Here is a 23,273-nt window from a genome sequence, read left to right on the forward strand (position 1 = left end):
AGACAGCCTGGGGCCGCGGCTTCTTACCGTTATTACTAATAGCTAATCCGATCCTCCCTTCCCTTTTGAACCTGCTGATGAAATCCCTTCCAGAGGGGTAGTGGCGGTTTAAGGAGCATGTCTTTCTATTTGGGTAGTTGTGGGTAGAGTGGAAGGTCCGGGGTGGATTCTAAAACGTAGATAGTAGCAGTTTTGTTGGTTGGTTCATTAATGGGTACAATGAACGGGTGTAAAGATATGGTTAAGTATCAAATTTTATTATTTTATTTTTTGATAATTCATGTGTTATTTTATTCTCCCTTGTGTTTTGAGTCATCCAATATTTTTAATAGATTGAGTTTCAATGAATTCTTAGATTCCAACTTTTTTTTTCTTTTTTTTCTTTTTTTTGGTAGAATAAATTCCAACTTTTCACATGGAGAACAATTATGTATCTGTAGCTTTTTAAAATTATTATTATTATTTTATTTATTTATTATGTATGGGAAAGAGATCATTGTCGGTTGTGTGGCTCCTATGCTGAGATATAGGAGTGCATTCATTTATCCCGTGAAATAAAAAATACATCTTTGTTGATGACCATGCGGGTATGCGGGTACTCTCATTGGACCCCGCATTGGTACGAAACCATACAACGAGGCAATGATCTCATGCCCATTATGTACTTAACAAAAGGGTTGTGATGTTTGCCTGTCCATAAATTAGGCACCAGTTGGGTTGCCTATGGCTCAAAATAGACCCACAAGCAGGTAATCCACTCAAAAAACAAAAATCCCTTGTGAAAACATGTTCTTTTTAAGGAAAAATGAAATACTTTCAAAACAAGAAAAGAAAAAGTATATATAATAATACAAAAATGATTGATTGTATCTCTCTCTCATCAAATTCAAAGATTCTTTTCTTTTCTTTTATTTTCTTGACTTCCTAACATATGAAGTTAATTAATTATAAAAAGAATCACGTGTCAATTTATATGCCAAATTGATCATCAATTTGGACCAATAGCAAGAAATTTAGAATGTTAATTAATTATATGGGAGTTAAATAATAAATTAAAAAATTTAATAAGAGAAGCAGTAAGGAAGTAGCCACAAAAGTTATAGGCCCCACCCCAATTAAACTAAGAGAAGCAAGTAAAATTAATGTAAAAAATGCATTACCCTCTCTCATCTGACTATCTGAGGGTATTTTTGGCTTGAGTCTTTGGCATTTGATTTGTCAATTCAATTAATTTAAGATTTAGAAGAAGTTGTGAAGGAGTTTAGATCAGTTCCTTGTACATGAAGGCTTCACATATGTTTTTGTGATAACATGTGTTATTTTGTTTTCACAAATGCTTCATTATTTGTAGAAGAAAAAGAACATATATCGTCACAAAATCATACATAAAACATAGTAACACAAAAAACATGAACAATCATTGATTTGTGTGTTTATCTCTTTCCCCAATTTTATTTATTTAATTTTTTGTTTGAATTTTTTTTGGGCTATACATACGAGGAGCTGATCTGAACTTATGGAAAACCAGTTGAATTTTTCCTTAAGATTTGCTGATATTGTCAATTTTTTATTTTTCATTAAAAACAAAAGGAATGAACACAATGCCCTTGTAAGATAAACTAGAGAGCAGCCCAAGTTATCGTACAAGAACCATTCTTGTATGACTTGAGTCGTATAGATGGAATCCAAGAGAAATGGGTCCCACTTCTCTTGAATTCCATATATGGGGCTTGGACCCATACAAGAATGCTTCTTGTATGAGAACCTAAACCAACCTCAATAAACTAGTGGGTAACATCAATGAGAACATGGATCATCTGAATGTACATCTTAGAATTAATCACATGTTTATTTTTGTTTCCATAAATACCCTTATTCCCCTTGTAAATGACAAAAATATGATAGATAGGTGGTTGCCTCTCATATGTACATGCAAAGGAATCGAACTCAATCAATGATGGCTTAGGAGTTAAGATACAACATCATAGAGGGGAGCTGGGCTTCGGTGCCCAGGGGGCATCCAAGGGCTGGACTGTGCTGCACACATCTCGATGCATACCCAGTCAACCATTGGGATGTGTGCGTCAGAGCCCAATAGCTGGATGCATGGTTCTAAGTATCAGTATCGTATCGTCCATATTGGGCGATACGTACCAGTACATACCAATTTTGCAAGTCACCACTATCGATATCGTGTTGATACCATTTCAATAGCACAATACGGACAAAAGGTAAAATGGTCAAAAAACTCATTTTTTTAAAAAAATTTTGAGGTAGTTTTGTCTAATCCAAACTATATCCAAATCATATCAATTTTATGTATTATTGATACTCGTTCTAATACCGTGCACTAAAACCATGGCTGAATGCCTATTGGACAATCCTAGGGTGTAGAAGAACTCAATCCTCCCAGAAGGGGTCTTGTACGATACATGAATTTGAGCACGTTTAGAACGCGTTTACGCGTATAATTCCCCCGCACGGATTGAGAAAACACCAAACCCAGGAGGTGGCAACGCAGGGCAACTCCCCAAAGGAATTTCTCTTTTCAATCATCCAAGACTATTTTATTAACTGACTTGACATGGGGTCCAGAGGCCTAAAAAGGCGACACATCTTGCATATCTTCTTCAATTCCCATTATTTTTTCATAAAATCTTATCCGGTTGTTTTTTTATAAATAAAATCTTATCCCTTCGTGCGAGTGGAGACCGGGTTTCCATTTCACCCAAAACAAAAAAGGAGTCTGGGTTTCCTGCGACCTCCTTTCCATCCTTCCTACAGTTAGGGAGTGGACTTTCCCTTCCTGTGGGCAATTGGCACCTATGATCTAATCATATACTTAATGTTCAAAATTCTCTATAGTGCATTAATCTAACGGTGCATTACGATGCGGCCCCGCAAGCTCAACACGTGGATGATGCAACATTCAACGATGCCAAACTCAAAAAGAAAAAATAAAATAAAATGCAATCGAGCTTGTACCATTGGATGTTGTATTATCTAGATGTCGAGCTCACAAGACCGCACCGCAGTGCACCGCTAGATTTGTACATTGCAGAGGATTTTTTTCCTTAATCGACTCGCTTCAATTTAGATGAAGGTATGATGGATAGAAGTCAGAATCAAATTTGTTTATGAAATACCTCCAATAACTCAAATCGAAACTAGCGCTCCTATGTGTCTCTCTCTCCTCCTTTGTGTGAAAAGACAACCCTACCCATCGTTTTGGGAAAGAGAAAGAAATATACAAGAAGTGCTGGTGTAAACCGCACTCCCCGATAGAGAACCACTTCCCTAAAGAAATATGATGTTGTTGGATTTGAACAATGGCATCTAAGCTTAAATTGTAACTTAAGAAATAAAAAACAGTTTAAATTAATTTACATGATATAAATTTACTATAAAACACTAATGAGCATAAATAAAAGGTCAAAGATTTCATATACGGTAGTGCAAGCATTTACGGTCGTGTCCTCTCTCACAAAGAATTGGAAAAGTCACAAACCCCCCACCCATATTTAATGCCTCGAAACTCCCACCCTCTCACATACAGTACTTACACAGTCGTGTATGAAAACTGTCCCCTAAATAAAATACCAGGACCAACTAATTTTTCAATTGATGTAGTCTGTATAATTGGTTCAATAGTGTACAAGTTCTAATTGATATTAATCAATTCAAAACTAAATCACACCATTCAATTAAACGGTTACATTTTTTAAAACTAGAATCAAAACGATTAGTAAACGATTTCCATTTAAATGAACTCCTTATGGGAGGAAGAACGCTACCTGGGCTTATGTGGTGCACTACCCTACGCTTAAACAAAGGGACATGTTAAATGACCGTCGCATCCCCATGAAAAGGTAAAATTTCTCGTTTACATGTCGTTGTGTCTAGGGGCAGGGGTAGCGTATTACAGGTGCCGAGGTAACGTTCTCATTCCCACTCATTACACATTGAAATTGCCTTAGTCAATGTCATTTCCACTCGATCGATTCCGGTCTGAGTTTATATGAAAGGTACCAACTACCAACATCATTTGACCCCTCTCTCTCTCTCTCTCTCTCTCCAAAAGTTCAATCCAATCCAATTTCAATCCTACCCAAACATGTCATACAAGCCCACGTCATTCCAAAAAGAAACACGTGTAAAAAATCCAAAGGCGGCAAACTATTTTTTTATTTTGGAATTGGAGGGTTTTAATAAGGGAGGGGATGGGGATAGGCCTCAAGGTGGTTTGAACTCATGCAATTCAGATCATTTATGACGCAATTACCCGTAGCAATCTATGCGTAATGGTCTGTGCGGCATAGATTGGGCAGCATGTGCAATGACCGCCTTACACCCGCTCGGGCAAGGCATTTGGGCAAGGATAAAGAGATCTTTACGTGCATGACTCAGTCTGTGCCGCTCAAGCCGCTATGAGCAATGCACCGTAGAGAATCTGGATCTTGACCTTTTATTTGAGGAGTTGGTCGTTGCCAACTGAACTGACCCTTGGCGGCAAACTATTGCGTCCAATCCGTGGGAACACAACCTGTCTACTCTGTTGTCTTTCTCTCTTCCTCGGTCTTCACCTCACTCTCCCAATTCCGTTTGCGCGTCTGAACCGTAGTCATCATCAGTTAACATTCAATTCAGTCCCCACCCCGACTCTTATATATACTTTTCAGACCCGTAAAATGATAAACCCCAAATCAAGTACTTACCAATTACGAACTTATTTCCTTCTCACTCTCAACTAAAAATGGAAATCTTCTCATTATGGAGTTCAGATTCTCTTTCACTTGACCTGCCGAGGACGCCTTCGACGTCTTATAGCAACACCACCACTGCCCGGCCAACCACCTCCTTCGATGAAGAAGTCTTATTAGCTTCGAGTCTACCAAAACGACGTGCCGGACGGAAAAAGTTCAGGGAAACCCGACACCCAATATACAGGGGAGTTCGGCGGAGGAACTCTGATAGGTGGGTCTGCGAGGTGAGAGAGCCCAAGAAGAAATCTAGGATTTGGCTTGGTACCTTTCCCACTGCGGAAATGGCTGCAAGGGCTCACGATGTTGCTGCAATGACACTCAGGGGGCGCTCTGCTTGTCTCAATTTCGCGGACTCTGTGTCAAGATTACGGCTGCCGGAAACTGCGGATGCAAAAGATATACAGAGAGCGGCTGCTGAGGCTGCAGAGGCGTTTCGGCCTACGAAGACTCATGAGGAAATGTGTTGCAATGAAACGAGGGTGGAGAAGAATGAGACGACTTCACCGGATACTACGACTACTACCAGTACTTCCTTTAGTACAACCTCCTTGTTTCTCATGGACGAAGAGGAGGTGGATTATGGAATGCCGAGATTGCTTGAAGACATGGCATTACTCTCTCCAACTCATCTTGGAGGTGGCTTCTATTGGGACGATGTGGAATTTGATGCTGACATGGCCTTATGGAGTCACTCCATTTGACTTGATTTGATTTATTTATTTATTTTTTCTTTTGTTATTGTAAACATTAATCAAGGAGAGCCCAGATGATTTTTCCCCTTTTCAGAAAATTTTGGGAGAGTCATTTTACTATCAATTCGCCTAATTTGTTCTTTTGACTTACTCATTTGTTTCTGACCAAAAAAAAAAAATAAAGACTTACTCATTTGTTGATAGAATAGTATTTGACAATATGCACTTAAACCCATTTTGATTTGATAAAAGTGTGCTATGGCACCTGTGAATATGTATTGTAATAGATTAAGTTTCCTTTTGCCCATGATAAATCTATGTTCTGTTTTTTTTTAATTTTTTTTTCGTCCTTTACTTGACATTCAAAGGTGATTTGACGTTATAGTTGAATTCTTAAAACTAATACATAAATCTCTTTACCTAATTAATGTGATTTGACTTTGGGATTGGATTTTTGGAAGAGTGACTATCATCATTAATTCTCATCCTTACCTACGAAGTTTTGAAATATTTTTGAACGCGAATCATGTGCTTGTTGTACAAGTACTATTCAAGGCTCTCCTGGGTCTTGGCCAATCACATGGAATCTCTGTCAGTAAATTTGTCAATAAATTGGTGATAACTCTTAATTAACAACTCGGTTTGGGATGTTCCAAATTTGAAATTTGAGATTTGAGATAACGAAAAGAACTATAACTTTGATGAAGAAAGATTTCTCTAATTCTCAGTGGAGGATATTCGAATTTGTGTCGCAAGTGATGGCAATTGCAAGGGCATGAAAGTAACTTGGATGAAGTAAAGGATAGAGTGACTTACTTCTCTTCTAGGATGCAAATCAACTTTACTGGTAACCTACAACTATTATAGGGTATAGGTGAAAAACAAAACGCATACTCTTCTCGGAAAGAGAAAAACTTCTTCAATGTTTCATTGTTGAACTCTTCTAGATTCAAAGGAAATAATACATCATGGTTCTAACAAATGCTCAAAGCAAATTTTCATTCATCAAATTCTAGTTCGTTACAAACAAGATAGATAGACATTTTATATAGCAAAAGAAATCTTAAAAGTTCCTATGATACCTTAGCCATTGATTTTCAAATCAGGTTCCAATGGTTGAGATTGCATCTTGATTTTGGAAAACTCTAAAGCTTTTTCTCCATTTTCTTGTTTGTTCCTTCAACCATAAATACTATGTCTTGATTCTTGTTTCTAAGTGTTTTGGTTATTGTTTTGAGGAGTTTTGATGTTGTCTTCAAGAGTCTTAATGTTGTCTTCAAGAAAGTGGGTGTCACATAGGGATGTAAATGGATAACCGAAATCCAAATCCGAATCTGCATCCGTGTCCGTTTAGGGGCATCCGTATTTGTTTAGAGATATCCGGGAAATAATCCGAATACTCCGATTAAAATCCGTCCGAAAAAAAATCCGAATACTTAATAATAAAAAATTAAATAAATAATGATTTTGACGGTTTTGAAGATTCAATAGGTTCTAGAATATGATGAAAAGAGAATCATGATCTAAGAGATATGGATTGAGAGTGAATTGTATCACTAGGGGAGGAAGGTCCGGGTTACACAAGGCGGAGATGTAAGCGGATGGTCAAAAATCCGAATCCGATCCGCATCCGAATCCATTTAGAGGTATCCGAATTGGCGGGGAATATCGACTCCGATCACATCCGATCCGTATCCGATCCGAATCCGATCCGTTTACATCCCTAGTGTCACATCATCATCCACTAAAAAGCTTTTTACATCATCAATCCACTAGGGTACATCAAGAGACATTGTAGAGATTCTCCACTAAAAAGGTTCTTTTTGATCCAGTGTTCTTGGATTTGAATTGGTCTTAGTTAAGAACCAGTTTTGTTTGGGCTAGTTTTGTGACAAGATCTTCAAGATGTGGACTAAGCCTACATCATTATGTGTTGTCACTTGTCAGTCCAATTGGACATCGCTACTCCTCAAGATGATGGCTCAAAGGTGCTAATTGGTGTAGCGGGTAAGGGATTCTAAGCCAGGTTTGGGATTGAATCCCGCCTTAGTTGTAGGTTGGACATATATATGTTTTATCTTATCAAGCAAAAAAAAATTAAAAAATTCTTAGAAAATGACAATGAATGTCCACCGATGGAACTTAAGTTTACCATATTAAATGTCAGAGAGTTATAGAGATAGAATCTCACATCCCTTGAAGGTTTTTAATATACCTTGAGCCATCTCGAGCTAATAGCAACTCCCATCCCCACCTGAAAAAAAAAATAAAGATAAAATAAAAAGAAGAAAGGGAGGGGGGGTGATAGGAAAACAAAATTTACTTCTCCAATAGGTTATTGGCTATGTGACTCACATTTTACTTGAAATTAGCATTTTAGTCCTAATAGAAATTTACTAAGCTATTTCGTTAAGATTTAGTATTTTTTTTCCATATGTTTTTACTTTTTTAATTTGTTATTTGATTTTGATATATTGAGGTAATAATCCCACATCCGCAGTGGGTGCTCAGACTATCAAGTATAAATGCCACAAGAGGCCATCCCATTTTGAACCGATTAGTTTTAAGATGGAAGTTTAATATGGTGTGAGAGCGAGTACGTTGGGCCTCTGTCAATGATGGGCCCTACTCCGCCCACAAAGACAGAGCCCAGGAGATGTTAATCTATTGTTAGTGGTTGACGGGAAAAGTCATTTTTACCCTTATCAGCTATTCAATTGAAAATTGTGATACTGAAATTACCATCTTACCCTTTCAATGTTTTATAAGCGACTTCCAGAACCTCGACCTCTCTCAAACCCTTTCCCTCACTCAGACCCCTATTGAACGCCAAAGGTACTATCTTCTTCACCGGCGTTGGCAAATCCAGTTTCGTTGCTCAGAAGATCTCTCAGAACCTCATCTCTCTCGGCGTTCGATCGAATTTCTTGTCCCCTCTCGATGCTCTCCATGGAGATATCAGCAGTTTATCCAATTCAGATCTCTAGGTTCTCTTTAGTAAGTCTGGGAACACTGAGGAGCTCCTTAAGTTGGTTCCCTGCGCCAAGGCGAAAGGAGTATTCTTGATCTCCATTACATCTTCAGAGGGGAATTTGTTGGTCAGTCTTTGTGATTTTAATGTACATTTACCTTTGGAGAGAGAATTGTGCCCATTTGATCCGCCACCGCTGACTTCTACTGCGATTCAGATGGTTTTTGGGGACACCGTGGCTATTGATCTGATGGCTGCAAGGAATTTAAGCAAGGATGAGTATGTGACGAATCATCCAGCTGGGAAGATCGGCCAGTGCTTAATCGTCAAGGTAAGAATGGCTTGCGTTCAAGTGACGATAAGATTTAGCCTTCTTCCTACTTTTGCTCTTCCTTTCTGTTTTATTTTAAGAGTGTAAAGTTAGATCTGGTGGAATTCATTTGAGAATTGATTATGCAATAACGTTGCTTTCCTTCAATTACTAGCTTTTTCTAATGCTTCATTAGTATTTTAGATATGAGCTCCTTTGGTTTAATCACAATATATAGTATTAAACCCGGTTGTTTGGCTGTCCTCGCTGTCCATTTCTACCTTTGTCGGAGAGAGGGGTTTTAACAAGGGTTTATGGGAAGGGTTGGGAGTTTTTTAATGGCCAACGGTAGGATCACAAGCATTGAGGCCTGAGGGTTCCATTCAAGGTTTGCTTCGTCTTCTCAGACGACTAAAAATCACCACAGCAGCAAAGTGGAGGATGGAAGATTTGTTCAACGATAAAAAAACAGAAGGGTACCCTATACTAAGGCCGAAAGGTAAATCAATCATTTCACTACCTTTAAAGGATAGTTTGGGCATTTACATTTTTTTTAACCCATGACATCCACTAAATGGTGACTTTAAAGGGAAAATTATCACCCCAGTACTATTGGGGTGCTGTCGCATCGTGCGGCGCAGCACGCCCATGTGTGCAGTGGACCTCACCGTGCACACATGGGCGTCGCGCGCACCTGCGCCTACAGCTCCCGATAATCTTGGGGGCGATAAAGGTTCGACTTTAAAGTTAAGCGGATGGTGGCTACTTGTAATAAGTCGTAAAATGCAAGGGGTGCTCAAATAATTTTGGGTAATTTACACATACCACCCCTGAGGTTTGACGACGAAAGGATATTTTCACCCCCCAGTTTTGGAAAATGCTGCGTACCCCCTGAGGTTTGCAAACGGTAACAAATAAGCCCATTCCGTCAACTCATGACTAACACTGTTAAAAATTAGACTTGAATTGACGGAATTGCCCTTTTAAGAAGAACCCAAAAAAATAAGAGATGAATGGACAAAATTACCCTTACAAAGAAAAAAAAAAAAAAAAAACCTGCAACTCATCGATTGGGGAAGATGAGTTGCAGGTTTCAAAACCCTTTCAACCCTTAAGGGGCTTGCAGAATTTCAAATTCCTTCCAAACCCATCAATTAATGATGAACAACTTAAGCATTTTAGGCATTAGTCTAGATCAGCTTAAATACGAAAGCTGAGGCATGCTTTGATATTAGAGGGCAACCACAGAGACAAAGGGTTTACAACCATAAGGGTTTTTCTTTTGTTTCTGTAATTATGATTAAGAGAAAAAAAAGGAGTGGGTTTTAAACTGGAAAACCCTAGGCAATTGTGTTTCAAAACACTTTTCAACCGTTTAGAAGTTTAGGGTTTGAAATTGGGGAAAAATCCCAAATCCCCTTTCGCACCTGCAACTCGTCTTCATCCCCAATCGTAATAGAAACTGTTCATATGACTCTGTTGTTCCATCAATACTTGTGGATATCTCGTCATCCACTACCAACTGGGGAGGGGCAAGAGCGAGATCCAAATCGAAATTTCCATCCATCTCCATCATCGGATGTTCATGTTCATCGCCAGTAGTACTCCACATTCTCTCCTCAGACTTCCATGATGCTGTTGTCGCCATGAAATACGATATATCCAACTTAATTGCAGGGTATATACAGAGAGAGAAAGAAAAAGAGAGAAATTAAATGGATAGTGGAGAATCAATTCAAAGAGATAGAAGAGAGAGATGGGTTTTACAGTTGCAGGTGATTAAAAATAGATGTTAAGTTGTTTATATTTATAGGAACTTCTAGATAGATTTGAAGGGTAATAAGAGCTTCAACGTTGTTGGGTTTGGGAGTTGGGCGCGCTGTCCACCACCACCACCACCACGATGCAGAACCAGAATCATTCCATGGACTCACGCTCGAGCTCTTCTTCTTCTTTGTACTATTCGGATGCCATTGCTTTGTACGGGCATCAAAGGAAAGACAGGGAGTGATGGTGAACAAATCAGAGTTTAGGGTTAGGGTTTGAGGGTGGAGCAGAGAGTGATGGTGAAGATGGTGATGATTCGGTTCAGGCAAAGAGGTTGAAGAGGAGTGATTGAGTGGCAAACGTCGAATCAATGGGGCGCTGGGATGGTTGCAACTCATCTTCCCCAATCGATTTTGGGGAAGATGAGTTGCAGGTTTTGTTTTGTTTTGTTTTTTTTTTTTTTGGGTTCTTCTTAGAAGGGCAATTCCTTCAGTTCAAGTCTAATTTTTAACAGTGTTAGTTATGAACTGAAGGAATGGGCTTATTTGCTACCGTTTGCAAACCTTAGGGGGGTACGTAGAATTTTCCAAAACTGGGGGTGAAAATATCCTTTCGTCAAACCTCAGGGGTGGTATGTGTAAATTACCCAATAATTTTTTGAAAAATTAGGGTATAAGCAATCGCGCCATAATGCTGGGGTTGTATAAATAATTTTCCCTGACACTTTTTTCACAGCTCTCTGTCTCTCTATATCCTTTGATTACAATTCTCGTGGAACCTGCAACTCCGAGTCGCTCATTACGGCAAATCATGGCACTCATCAAAAGAAAAAATACTTTCAATTGGAAAGTCGATGGTCTGGCATTCACCAAAAAACAAAAAAAAAAGATGATGGTCTGGCTATAGATAGTGATAGAACAATCATGGTGTGTTCAGCTCGCTTCAACGGTGCTTAATTTTTTTCCCCCTCTCTCTCTCTCATTTGTTAACACTTAGGGCAAATACTATCTGAATTCTCAATTGGTTCGTGCCTTTTTCATCCCCTTATTTTTTTTCCAAAGCATTAATTATTCTCATTCAGCGTACCAATTTGGTTCAATTTTTAAAACTCTAACTTGGTGTCCCTCTGTCGTATTTGCTTTTGTGATCAATTAATCTCTCGTTAGTTCTCTCTGTATTGTAGTTGACTTCCATCGATTTACCGTCTTAGGGTTTTAATTCCGATCAAGAGGTTCTGAACCGACCTTTCAGTTTTATTCGATATTAGGGTTTTTTTTTACTCAATTGGCAGGGTTTGATTTTACTGGGTACAAGCTCTGATTCGTGCTTTGTTTTGCACTTTTGCAGTAGAAAGACGACGCTATATTGGAAGGTGATACTTTTAGTTGCTTTTGAGCATGAGTTGTGGATTTTGTGACGTAGTATTTATGGGTCTCTCGGATTTGGTTAGCTTGATTCGCTAGACATGGACCAAATTTGGTTTTTTGTAATGATTTGGGAGTTACAGTTGCCTCCTTAGTCTGTTAACAATGACTATTCTCAGAGTTTCAATGTTTTCTCTTCTCTTATTACTTTGCTACTTATTAGTAGTTGCGGAAGCGGGGACTGACAGTACGGTTGAGAACCAGCCAGTCGAGGATCCTCGTCGAAAACTGTTTCAGCGAATGCAGTTTTAAGTATGATGAATGGGGGATCCCTACGGTGAGGGTTAGAAGTATTCTATCTCTTATTCTACATTGTGATTTGTTTTGTATGATTGCTACACATTTTCCTGTTTATGTCTTTGCTTGATGTGTATTGTCTTGTTCAATCATCAGTTAAGTGAAATGAGAAAGGAAATAAATTTTCTGAATGTCATTATGGTTTAGGTTATGAACTATACCCATTTGTGAAGAGATTTTAGAGCTTCCACTATGTGAAGTACTGAAGTCATACATAATGCAATATGAAACTATGAACGGCCTACATTAAACCTTAGATAAAAAACTAACTATAAAAATCCAATACGTTGAAAATAATACTAGAGGAGATTGAATTTTTTGTATGTGTAAGAGAACGCTACCTGATTGCGTGGCCCCTGCGCCAACATTGGGCCAATTAGATTGTGTGCGCAAGCATCATGGGGGACAAGATTTCTACCTTTCCATTGGGGCGGGGTGGTCATTTTTTGCCCCCTATGTCTAGGTGTTGGGGCTACGTGACCAGTTAGTGTTCTTTCCCCCTTTTTTAATCTATTAGGGGGATGTAGATCCTTTTGTGCTCAGAGTACTATCCATTGTGGGTGTATTGAGCAAATAAACCCCTAGGTTGCTAATTAGAATTTGGAGATACAAATATAATGTTAAATGAATTATTTTAATCCTATAAAAATCTTTGAGTGTGTTGCAAAATGTAGAACTGCATTATTCATTAGATATCCCAGTTCTCGTCTCCAATTTTTTTAATCGAACTTTATAATATCATTAAGTATATTTTGTGTGTGCGTGTGTGTGTGGTTTTGGAGAGAGGAATGAGGAGGTGGTCTCAATTTTAGATTTTGTTGTGGCTTTTGATTTATCCATTATAAACACTTACTTTGAAAAGAGAGATGAGCATTTAGTTACCTTCAAAAGTGGACATCATAGTAGCCAAATAGATTTCTTCCTAACTAGAAGGTCCGATAGATTGTTATGTAAGGATTGTAAGGTGATATCCAAGGTTTAAAATCTTGTTTCGTTTCAGTGTTTCGGTTTGATCGAAATTTCTGAGATACAGAAATTTTGTCGAAATATGGTATTTTTTCTGAGTTTTGCTTGGCCATTTGTGGGTGTAAAATTCCAAAATGACCGAGGTTTCCGAAATTTCTGAAACGAGATCGACCGAAATTACCGAGATTTCCAAAACGAGATGATCGAAATTTCCAAAATTTTCGAAATATTGCATTTTTTCAGTTCGATGTTGCATTTATTTTCGACTCGACCGAAATACTCGAAATATTCAAAATTTCGACCGAAACGAAACGAGATTTTGAACTATGGTGATACCAGGGGAGAGCCTAACCACACAATATAGATTAGTGGTCATGGATGTGTGTCTAACTATGCAGAATTGTAAGAAGGGTAAAGCTTATTTGCCCTAGGATAAGGTGGTGGAGCTTAAAAGGAGATGCTTTGCAATCATTTACTAATGAAGTGGACAAACAAGGAAAGTGGGACTTTAATGTAGGACTAGATTAGGGTTAACCTACCCCAAATAAACTCCCAAATCAAAGTAACAACAAAGCCAGAATTTAGAAGTTTTAGAATTCAAACCAAACCAGCGTGTAGAACAGTGTCAAACTCAGGTCGAGTGAAGATGGAGGTGAAGAGAATCATTCTCTCCAAATTTCAGCCATTTCCGGTGGCTAAAGGCTGAGATATGAAGACAACTCAAAATTAGAAGGTTATGGAATAACTTGCAATCCAGCACTGGGAGTGGGCTCCAAAGGAGATCGAGTTTCAGTTTTGATGGGATGAAGCTTTGCTGTAAGAATTCTGATGGCCAGAAGTGGAGATCTGAGGAAATCTGAGTTGGCCTTGCAAATAGAAAGGTTTGACTCAGAATTAGAAGGTGATGGCCTGCAGAGCAATCCAGCACTGAGAGTGGGCTCCAAAGGGGATCGAGTTTCAGTTTTGATGGGATGAAGCTTTGCTGTATGAATTCTGATGGCCAGAAGTGGAGATCTGAGGAAATTTGAGTTGGCCTTGCAAATAGAAGGATTGACTTAGAATTAGAAGGTGATGGCCTGCAGAGCAATCCAGCCAACAGAAGGGGCTGGAATTGGGTTCGAGTGGAGCCCCAACAGCAGTGGAGAATGCGTCCAATTCTTAGTCTGTTCTGATCACTGGATGTGGAGTTATGAGACACAGAAGCTGCAGCACTAAATCAGATCGCAGGGAGTAGCAGAAGTCTTCAATTGATGAGTAACAGCAACAGCAGCCTTTGGAATTGATTGGAGCCTTCATAGGATCTTCTCAGCACTTGCAGCAATCGCAGTATAACAGCAAAACAAGGGGATCAAATGGAGTGGAAGAGAAGATAAGAGAAGGTAAAGGGCGATAAGGAGATTCGGCTCTTACCAGCCAGGCCTCTCAGCCCTTCATGTCACACAATTGGACAATGATATTCTTTCTCAAAGCAACTAACTCAATTCAGTAAAATCGTGGGGGGTTGGGGGGGGGTGCCTCTATGGGCTCTACGTTATAAAGGCTCAAATATTGAGCTCCAAAATAGAAACTAAAAATTAGAAAGTCCCTTATATGGCTGAGACTGGGATTACAAGTAATGAAACTAAAATAGAAACTCTAAGTTGCAAGGTTCTAAAATAGAAACTATAAAATAGAAACCAACTCTAATTAAAAATAGAAACTTAAGCCTACTTTCTAAATCTGAAATTAGAAACTAAACTAAACTTTTAAATCCCCACGCATAGACAAAATCGACTCTTCTTAAAAAAAAAAAAATGGGAGTTTTACTTTACAAAATTTTAACCAGATTTGCTCATATGTTTTTGAAACAAGTTGAAGCATGGTCTTTAAAACATTAAATTGATGTTTTTTTAGTGCAAATTGACGGTACTAAGCATTGATTGTTATTGTAGATTCCTCCAAAAGTTAATAACCTTCGTGCTCAGGGTTGTTTGATTCCTGTTTTCCACTTCAGAAGATATACCTTCCAAAATCAGATGGTAAAATAATATTAGATTCTATCTTCATACCATCACTCTTATTTTAAGTGTAGAAAGTCTTTGCAGAGTGATGAAGCTCATTTATGGATAAAATCAATTGTCAAAATGTTCTTATATTTGAACCTTTTGGTTTCAACAGTTCTTCAAGTACTTTGGAAACCCCTTTTTCTTGATCACTCACGAAGGCGTGACTTAAGCGAAAATTAAAGTGCGTATACAGATTCAATTGCAGGTTCAATATGAGAAGTTTGTTGAGGTTTCTTTTTTTTTTTTTACTTGCTTTATATTTGTCGGAGGGATGTCTAGTGGATGCCGATCCAGATATTTTGGCTGTATCAACTTAGTGTTATCTGTCCACACGTCTTGTACCCCATTAGTGATGGACTAACGAGGGCCATGAAAGAGTAAAAGCTTTATGGTTAAAGGCTTGAGAGGAAGAGGTTCAACTCGATGGTTTCTCGAATCTAAGTATTAGACAGAACTCTATGAGTGGATGTTGAGGTGGCATATATGTTGATCCATTTTGATATCATTCTCACTTCTCAGTTGACATGTACAAGAAACTATGTATCACAAACCATCCTAACATTCTTGAGGTTGGGGGGTATTGCTACTTAGCGCCCCCCCCCCCCCTCTCCTTTTTGGTATGTAGGGGATGAAAGCTTAGTTGATCATAAATGATCTGATGGGTCTATAATATTCGAAAAATGATTTTCCTCTCAGTACATCTAATAAGTATTTGCTCTCTCTCTTGGTTCAGTGGAAGTTTGCGTTTATTCCATCCGGTAGCCCTATGTTTCTTCAAGCTCATGAAGATTGTGACGTTGTATCCAGTCATTTTCAGGTAGGAGCATTTGAAACAGTTATATCTAATGTACTTTGTTTTTGTCTTTCATTTTATTCCTTGTGACCTGATATGGTTTTGATCATGTCTTCAGATAATAGATTATGGAAATTGGAAGCAACATCTTGGACTAGAGCACTCTGACAGCCATCCTAACAGTTCTCATTCATTGTCATTTGTTTATACCGGCCGAAGCCCGCTGGGATACCCAATTGGAGATGGACCGGACTTTTAAGTTTTGTCAAGTTCTCTCTCGCTCTTTATCTCTCTGTCTCTGGTTTCTCTATCGTGTCACTATTCTATCTTCTGTTTTGACATTTTCTCAAATGCATGCATATGAAGCCCTCTTCACATATTTGTCTATTAGATCTAGCTTCATATTCTGTTCTGTTAGTTCCATATCCTATATTCTCTGTTCTGCGATTTTGTTTGTACTAGTCTCTACCCGGATTTTTTTTGGTTTGGAATTTTGTCTACAGTAGCAGTTGAGGTGACTAAACCCTGTTATGTGTTGAGTACTTGAATATGAATGTCCCTGCTCAACAGTAATAAATTTGGTAAATATGAATGAAAGGAATTGCTGCAGATCTGTTTCGTTCAGCTGCCAGCGTCTATAAATTCTGTACAGAGCTTTTGAGACCAGAGCATAATTTGTCTATTGATTTTAATTCTTGTCTGGTGAATGATTTCTGAATAACATCCTTGCAGAACTTTCTCCCACATGAAAATATATAGTACATATATGTTGCTGGCCGTTGCCATTGCAAGTTGGTAAGGTAGCTATGGTCTTTCTGTATAGCATATTGTAAAGCATAGTTTACTCTGCTCTGTTTTATTTTTGCATGCTTGTGGTAGTGCATGGCTATGCCTGTTTATTTGTATTATATGTTTCAAATCAAGTTAAAACACACTGAATTTTTAGTCTTGTGAGATCTGGACGTTGATATTTGTTGGAATGCTCCATGCTGGACTAGAACCCTTATTACGCCGGACCTGTTACAGGAACCTTGTTAAATTGAGAATATTTTTTGGATAATGTAACGATATGGAGTCCCAACTCCCATGGGTACAGGAAAGATCTAAAACCTAGATTTTTATCCTACTTGATTACTTGAAAAAATTTCAAGGATCTAAGGTAAGCCATTTTTTTTTTTCAAAAATAGTAATGTATTCTGAAACTTGCTCTGTTGATTTTCTTATTATGGGGGAGAGAACCACTGGGAAAGGATAAATGAGTGAATGGTAAAGTTTGGCTTTGGAGAAATTTTCTAATTATTTGTTTAAAGTCCCCACCCCAAAACCCCACACCACCAAACCCCAGACAAATTAAAAAAAGAAAAAAATGTGAGTTTTTTCAGATTTTCAACCAGATTTGCTCACCTGCTTTTGAAACATGTTACGCATGGTCTTTAAAACATTAAGTTGATGTTTTTTTAGTGCAAATTGACAGTGCTAAGTATTGATTGTTATTGTAGATTCCTCGAAGAGAGAAAAACCTTGGTGGTTTTATTCCTGTTTTCCACTTCAGAAGAGATACCTTCCAAAATCAGATGGTAAAAAAATATTAGATTCTATCTTCATACCTTCACTCTTATTTTAAGTGTAGAAAGTCTTTGCAGAGTGATGAAGCTCATTTATGGATAAAATCAATTGTCAAATTGTTCTTATATTCGAAACTTTTGGTTTGAACAGTTCTTGGAGTACTTTGGAGAGCCCTTTTTCTTGAACATTCACAAAGGCGAGACTTTAGCCAAAATTAAAGTGCGTATACAGATGAAATTGCAGGTTCCAGATGAGAAGTTTGTTAAGGTATCTTTTTTTTAAAACTTGCTTTTTATTTGTTGGAGGGATGTCTAGTGGATGCCGATCCAGATATTTTGGCTGTATTAACTTAGTGTTATCTGTCCACACGTCTTGTACCCCATTGGTGGTGGACTCATGAAGAGTAAAATCTCTACTAATAGAATTAACTGAAGACTTGAGAGGAAGAAGTTCAACTCGATGGTTTCTCGGATCTAAGTAGTAGACAGAACTCTATGAGTGGATGTTGAGGTGTCATATATATTGATCCATTTTGGTATCTTTCTCACTTCTCAGTAGACACGTACAAGAAACTATGTATCACAAACCATCATAACATTCTTGAGGTGGGGGTATTGCTACTTAGACCCCTCTCTCCTTTTTGGTAGGTAGGGGATGAAAGCGTAGTTTATCATAAATGGTTGCACAACAAATGATCTGATGGGTCTATAATATTTGAAAAACGATTTTCCTCTCAGTACATCTAAATAAGTATTTGCTCTCTCTGTTCAGTGGAAATTTGTATTTATTCCTTCACCTGGTCCTACATTTCTTGGAAGTTATTGAAGATTCTGACATTGTATCCAGTTATTTTGAGGGAGGTCCATTTGAAACTGTTATACTTTGTGTTCGTCTTTCATCCTATTCCTTGTCAACTGATATGGTTTTGATCCTGTCTTCAGATAATAGAATATGGATGTTGGAAGAGATATCTTGGAATAGATCACTCTGACAGTAAATCTGAAAGGACTTATGATGCAGGGACAATTGCTTGTATAGGCCGAAGCCCGCTGGGAAACCCAGATGGAGATGGATCAGGCACAAAGTTTCGTCGAGTTCTCTATCTTTCTGTCTCTTGTCTCACTCTCGCCTCACTTGTATCTTCTATTCTGACTTTCTCTTCCTTTTTCCTGTCTAGAATATTTGGCGTTTATATACAATGTGATGCATTAAATCATGCCTTTACATTAAAAAAAAAAACCTAAAAAAGGTTGAAGTACAACAACTCAGCCTTATCCCAATTAAATGAGGCCGGTTACATGGAAAATTATCCTCAGGTTCTTTGCTCGGTATAGTTCCTTAGTGTCTCTAATAAGAGAGGGGGGGTGGCAGTATGTTCGGGCAGGGGGTAAGGTGGTCATTTTTACCCCCTATGAGAGGAACTAGACAAACTGTATCGGGCAGGGAACCTGAGAGGATAAAGATCCTCGGTTACATGGATCCTTTCAAAACAAAGTAAAGAAAATATACAAATAAGAGTAAAAATGAAAAAATGGGATAAGAAAAGTGAGTAATGAAAAATGAAAAATGAAAAATGAAAAATAAGAGGAAAGAGGATCCAACTCGAACATTCCTAGCAAAGAATATTTTCCCTTTGAACCTCCATCCCTTACAAGTCCTATGAATACTTATAAGCTGTTTTTCACTCTTGTAGGTGAACAATGTGGGAATAAATATGATTCTATACCTTTGTGCATTCTACAAAGCAACATTTGAGTTGTTCGAGGTTACAAACTAAAACAACAAAACTTGAGAAAATGTTTTAAAAACAATTTTAAAACTTTGACGTCAAACATCTTAAATAAAACATTTAATACACCCCTAGCACACACAAAAAACATCAATTGTCAAATTCTTCTCTTTTTTTTTTTTTAAATTAAAAAAAAAATTTGTGACATTTTTTTGGGTAAATTACACGTCACCCCTGGTTTTCAAATGAAACTCAAATCACCCTTTGGTTTTTGAAAATACTCATCTGTCCCCCTCTACAAAAACGGTGTTAGTTTGCTATTAGTTATTGGTGTGAAAGGATTATTTTACCCTTGTACTAAAACATTAGAATTAAATTGATAAGGGTAAATTTGGAATTTTTAGTTACAATGGTAGAATCATAAATCAAAACTGGTAAAGGGTAGTTTAGGGATTTAACTTTATTTAAGTGGCTGACATCATCACTTAATAGCATAAAACTAACGGTAGGGACTAATTTGTCATATTGGGGTCTAATACAGGGGGTGATCTAAGTATTTTCAAAAACCAGGGGATGATTTGAGTTTCGTTTGAATCCTAGGGGTGACGTGTAATTCCCCCACACTTCAAGCCTCAAACAACGATTTCTTGACCAGAAAGCCCGAACCCCCCCTCCCCCCCGCCCCCTTTCAATAATGGCTGTGGTGTACATGCCATCTTCGATCCTACTGAGGACTCCTCGATGAAATAAGTTATGGTTTTGGAGGTCATTACTAGGATTAAATTTGATTGCAGATGCATGAAATCTCGGTTTCTAGGTGGAGATTTTGCTATAAGTTTTTTTGTGTTATGTTCCACCCCCTCCCCCATTTGATTTTTGTTTTGAGTTATGTTTTCCCCTTGGTGGCCGATCCTCGCCGGCATTTTGAAGCCTGACAGCCAAACTCTAATGTCTTCTCTAAGGATCATCGCATGGCATATATATATAGGGGTGTTGTTCTCTGTGCCGCAGCGAAGGCTGTGCCCAAGCACATGGGGGTGGGCACAATGACCACCTTGCCCCCTTGAGTGGCAGGCCCATGTGCCTGGGCGCAACCTGCGCTGGGGCACAGAGAACATTATATATATACACACACACATTCACTATAAGCTATTACCATGTGTGTTGGTGGCGTTGAAGAGCTATGACACATGATATGAATTTTAAGACAAACCAACAGAACCTACAACTATTACAAATTACAAAGGAAAGGCTAAGACAAATCAATAGAATCTACAACTACCAAAGGGGAGGGGGAGGGGGAGGAGGAGGGGGAGAAAGGAAAGGGAAAGGGTGCCTTTTTTTTAATGGCACAAATATGAACTTTACTTCACCTTTAATACAACCGCGTTACTTTGCTTGGATGTTTGCAAACTTGTTCACTCCTTCATCACATAGTCAGGCAGACCCTAAAGCTATATACTTTAATTAATACATATAAAAAGAAAAACTTATCCTTGGGAAAATGGCATAGAACCACTTTTTAGCAGATTTCGTTTAACCATGACACCTTTTTCTTTTTAGGGCTCTTTTTTCAACTTGACTTTGAAGGGAGAGAGATGCAAGATAATGGGCACCAATAAGAATAAACCCATCCCACTTTCCATCATTTCTATGGGAGTTGGGTTCTTACACATCCACATATGAACTATATTGCTCCTACTAGTCCTCTTGTAGCTAGGAATGAATATTGTAAATAGTAGAAGTGTAGATGAAGTGATTAGTCTCATCTCCCCTACCCCCGGCCCCTATATTAAACACAGGCTCGGCCTGGTCCTGTTCGGGCTCAGGGCAAGTTAGGGTGGGTTCGGACTGGTCGGGTTTTTTGACACTCCTAGTCGTCAGTCCATAGGATTATTGTGCCTGACGGATGTACTGCCAGATCCCCTATTAGTTGCCAGCCTTTCTCTGTTCTTCGGATGCAAATTCTCTAAGTAAACCCACAATGATGGGTTTCTATTGTTTCTGTTTAAATAAGGGGCGTACCCTGTACACGAGGCTTCTATCACTGCGGGGTCTGGGGAGGGTCATAATGTACGCAGCCTTACCTCTGTTTTCACAGAGAGACTGTTATTTCTAGACTCGAACCTATGAGCACTTGTTTCTGTCTAAATGACCAAGCTAAATTGGGTTGGATTGCAGTAGATCACATCTTCTCATCCTTAGTTATTGTCATTGAGGTCCAAGTAATCAAGTTGGGATTGAAGATGGCTCTCCTTGTCAGAGTTAGAATGGTATGTATCCACTTTGACTCCTAAGCTCTTGTCCATTAAATTAGAGAGAAATCTAGTGATCCATCGATTGATCTATGGTAATCAGTGACATAAGGTCAGTAAGTACAAGTTTTGAGTTTTGTGAATTTCGGTAGTTTTGTAGAGGTTTTAACTCTCATTCTCATGGATTTTAATCCTCTCCAATTCTCTAAACTGCGTAGTGCGAAAGTTCGGGGTGGAGATGTTTATATCTGGCAGCTTGGACATTCAACGGTTCGAGCTCATTGACTTCTGTTTTTTTTTTTTTTCTTTCCTTGATCGAGCTCAGCACTAATGGATGTCCGAGCTGCCTCGTGTCAACATCTCTATTCCGGATCGCACTGCACAATTTTAGGGAATTGGAGAGGGTTATTTTTTTTTACAAAAAAAAAAAAGATTCCTATTCTCATGGGTTAGTAAATTGGCCTTAAGCTTCCCCGGTTGAGGTTTTGAGACATCGCATTTCTAGCAGAGTTCATCCCTTTTAGTAAAAATTTTTGCAAAGCGGATTTGCACTAAAAAACAAAGCTAGTCCTCTTGTATTTAATGTAGCAAATATTTGGCTTTCAAGAAAACAATGGGAAATAGGATCCTCAACCCTCTCTATCAATTTCCGTCTCTAAGTAAAAATAGAAAAAAAGATGTATCCATTGCCCGAAGTTACAGGGTCTACGGAGGATCATAATGTACCCAATCTTACCTTTATTTTTCATAGAAAAAATGTTTTCTAACTCAAACCTGCGAACACTAGATCATAATGAAACAATCTTAACCGTTGCACCAAGGTCCGAACCTTTGGGTAAAATTCAAGCTAATTAATAAGGTGAACTAATAAAACTTTTGAAGTCCCACCCTCCCTCCATGTATATTTCAAAGCCTCGAAGTTCAATAAGATATCATTAAAAAGGTACCAGAGATCGAGAGACATGCAAAGCGTATCTTATTAAAATTCAGGGGAGACAAAGAAGATGAGTGCCACAGCCCACAGCCACCGACACCATGAGTGTTTGTATTGTTACTTAATAATCCACACTCACAGAATTCAGATTTGAATGGAATGTATAGCTACCACCTAAATGTTAGCTAAGTTTTATCCAAACAAACAGGATTAAATTGCTTCACTCCCCCTAATTTCTGTTTAGCGAAACTAAACATCCTTAATTTTCTTTTTCTCTGGGAATCCATTTTCCTTGTATGTCCAACCAAGTCATTTTGGAACATTTCCACTTTATAATGGGAAGCTGAGAGTTGGACACATATGGCCCTATCCACCAAAGTCAAAGAAGAGTCACCAGACTTGCTTTGGATCACCAACCCCACATAAGGGGGCAAGCTTTTGAAGAATCTCCAAAAGAAGAAAGATCTGATTCTTCTATCCAAAAGAATATTCCACGAACTGGTGCAACTATTCATGCATGTGGGTTTACTCACCAGATCTTTATCCCCTCAAGGTCCCTGTCCGGTCTAGTTCCCTAGTTCCTCTAACAAGGGGGGGGGGGGGGGGCTGCAATGACCGCCCTACCCCTGTTCGAAGACTTTGCCTGGGTGAGATCCAGTCCCCCCTTATTAGAGGCATTGGGGAACTAGGCCGGATAGAGAATTGGAGGAGATAATTTTTCGATTGACCACTGGATCAAAGTTTGAATTATAATAAGTCTA

The 23,273-nt window shown here is 38.5% G+C and overlaps 1 protein-coding gene and 1 long non-coding RNA gene across 2 annotated transcripts; both read left to right on the forward strand.

Moving 5' to 3' along the window:
* Positions 1-4,589: 4,589 nt before the first annotated feature.
* On the forward strand, positions 4,590-17,983 carry LOC122661010. The gene is made up of 3 exons (XR_006332815.1): positions 4,590-4,600; positions 10,745-10,749; positions 17,754-17,983. It is a non-coding gene; the product is annotated as an uncharacterized LOC122661010 (long non-coding RNA).
* On the forward strand, positions 4,729-5,502 carry LOC122661004 (dehydration-responsive element-binding protein 1B-like). The gene has a single exon (XM_043856295.1). It carries the CDS (start codon positions 4,754-4,756, stop codon positions 5,462-5,464), a length of 711 nt encoding a protein of 236 aa, XP_043712230.1. The 5' UTR covers positions 4,729-4,753; the 3' UTR covers positions 5,465-5,502.
* Positions 17,984-23,273: the final 5,290 nt, after the last annotated feature.

Source organism: Telopea speciosissima, chromosome 1, assembly GCF_018873765.1.
Source record: "Telopea speciosissima isolate NSW1024214 ecotype Mountain lineage chromosome 1, Tspe_v1, whole genome shotgun sequence".
NCBI classification, from domain to species: domain Eukaryota; kingdom Viridiplantae; phylum Streptophyta; class Magnoliopsida; order Proteales; family Proteaceae; genus Telopea; species Telopea speciosissima.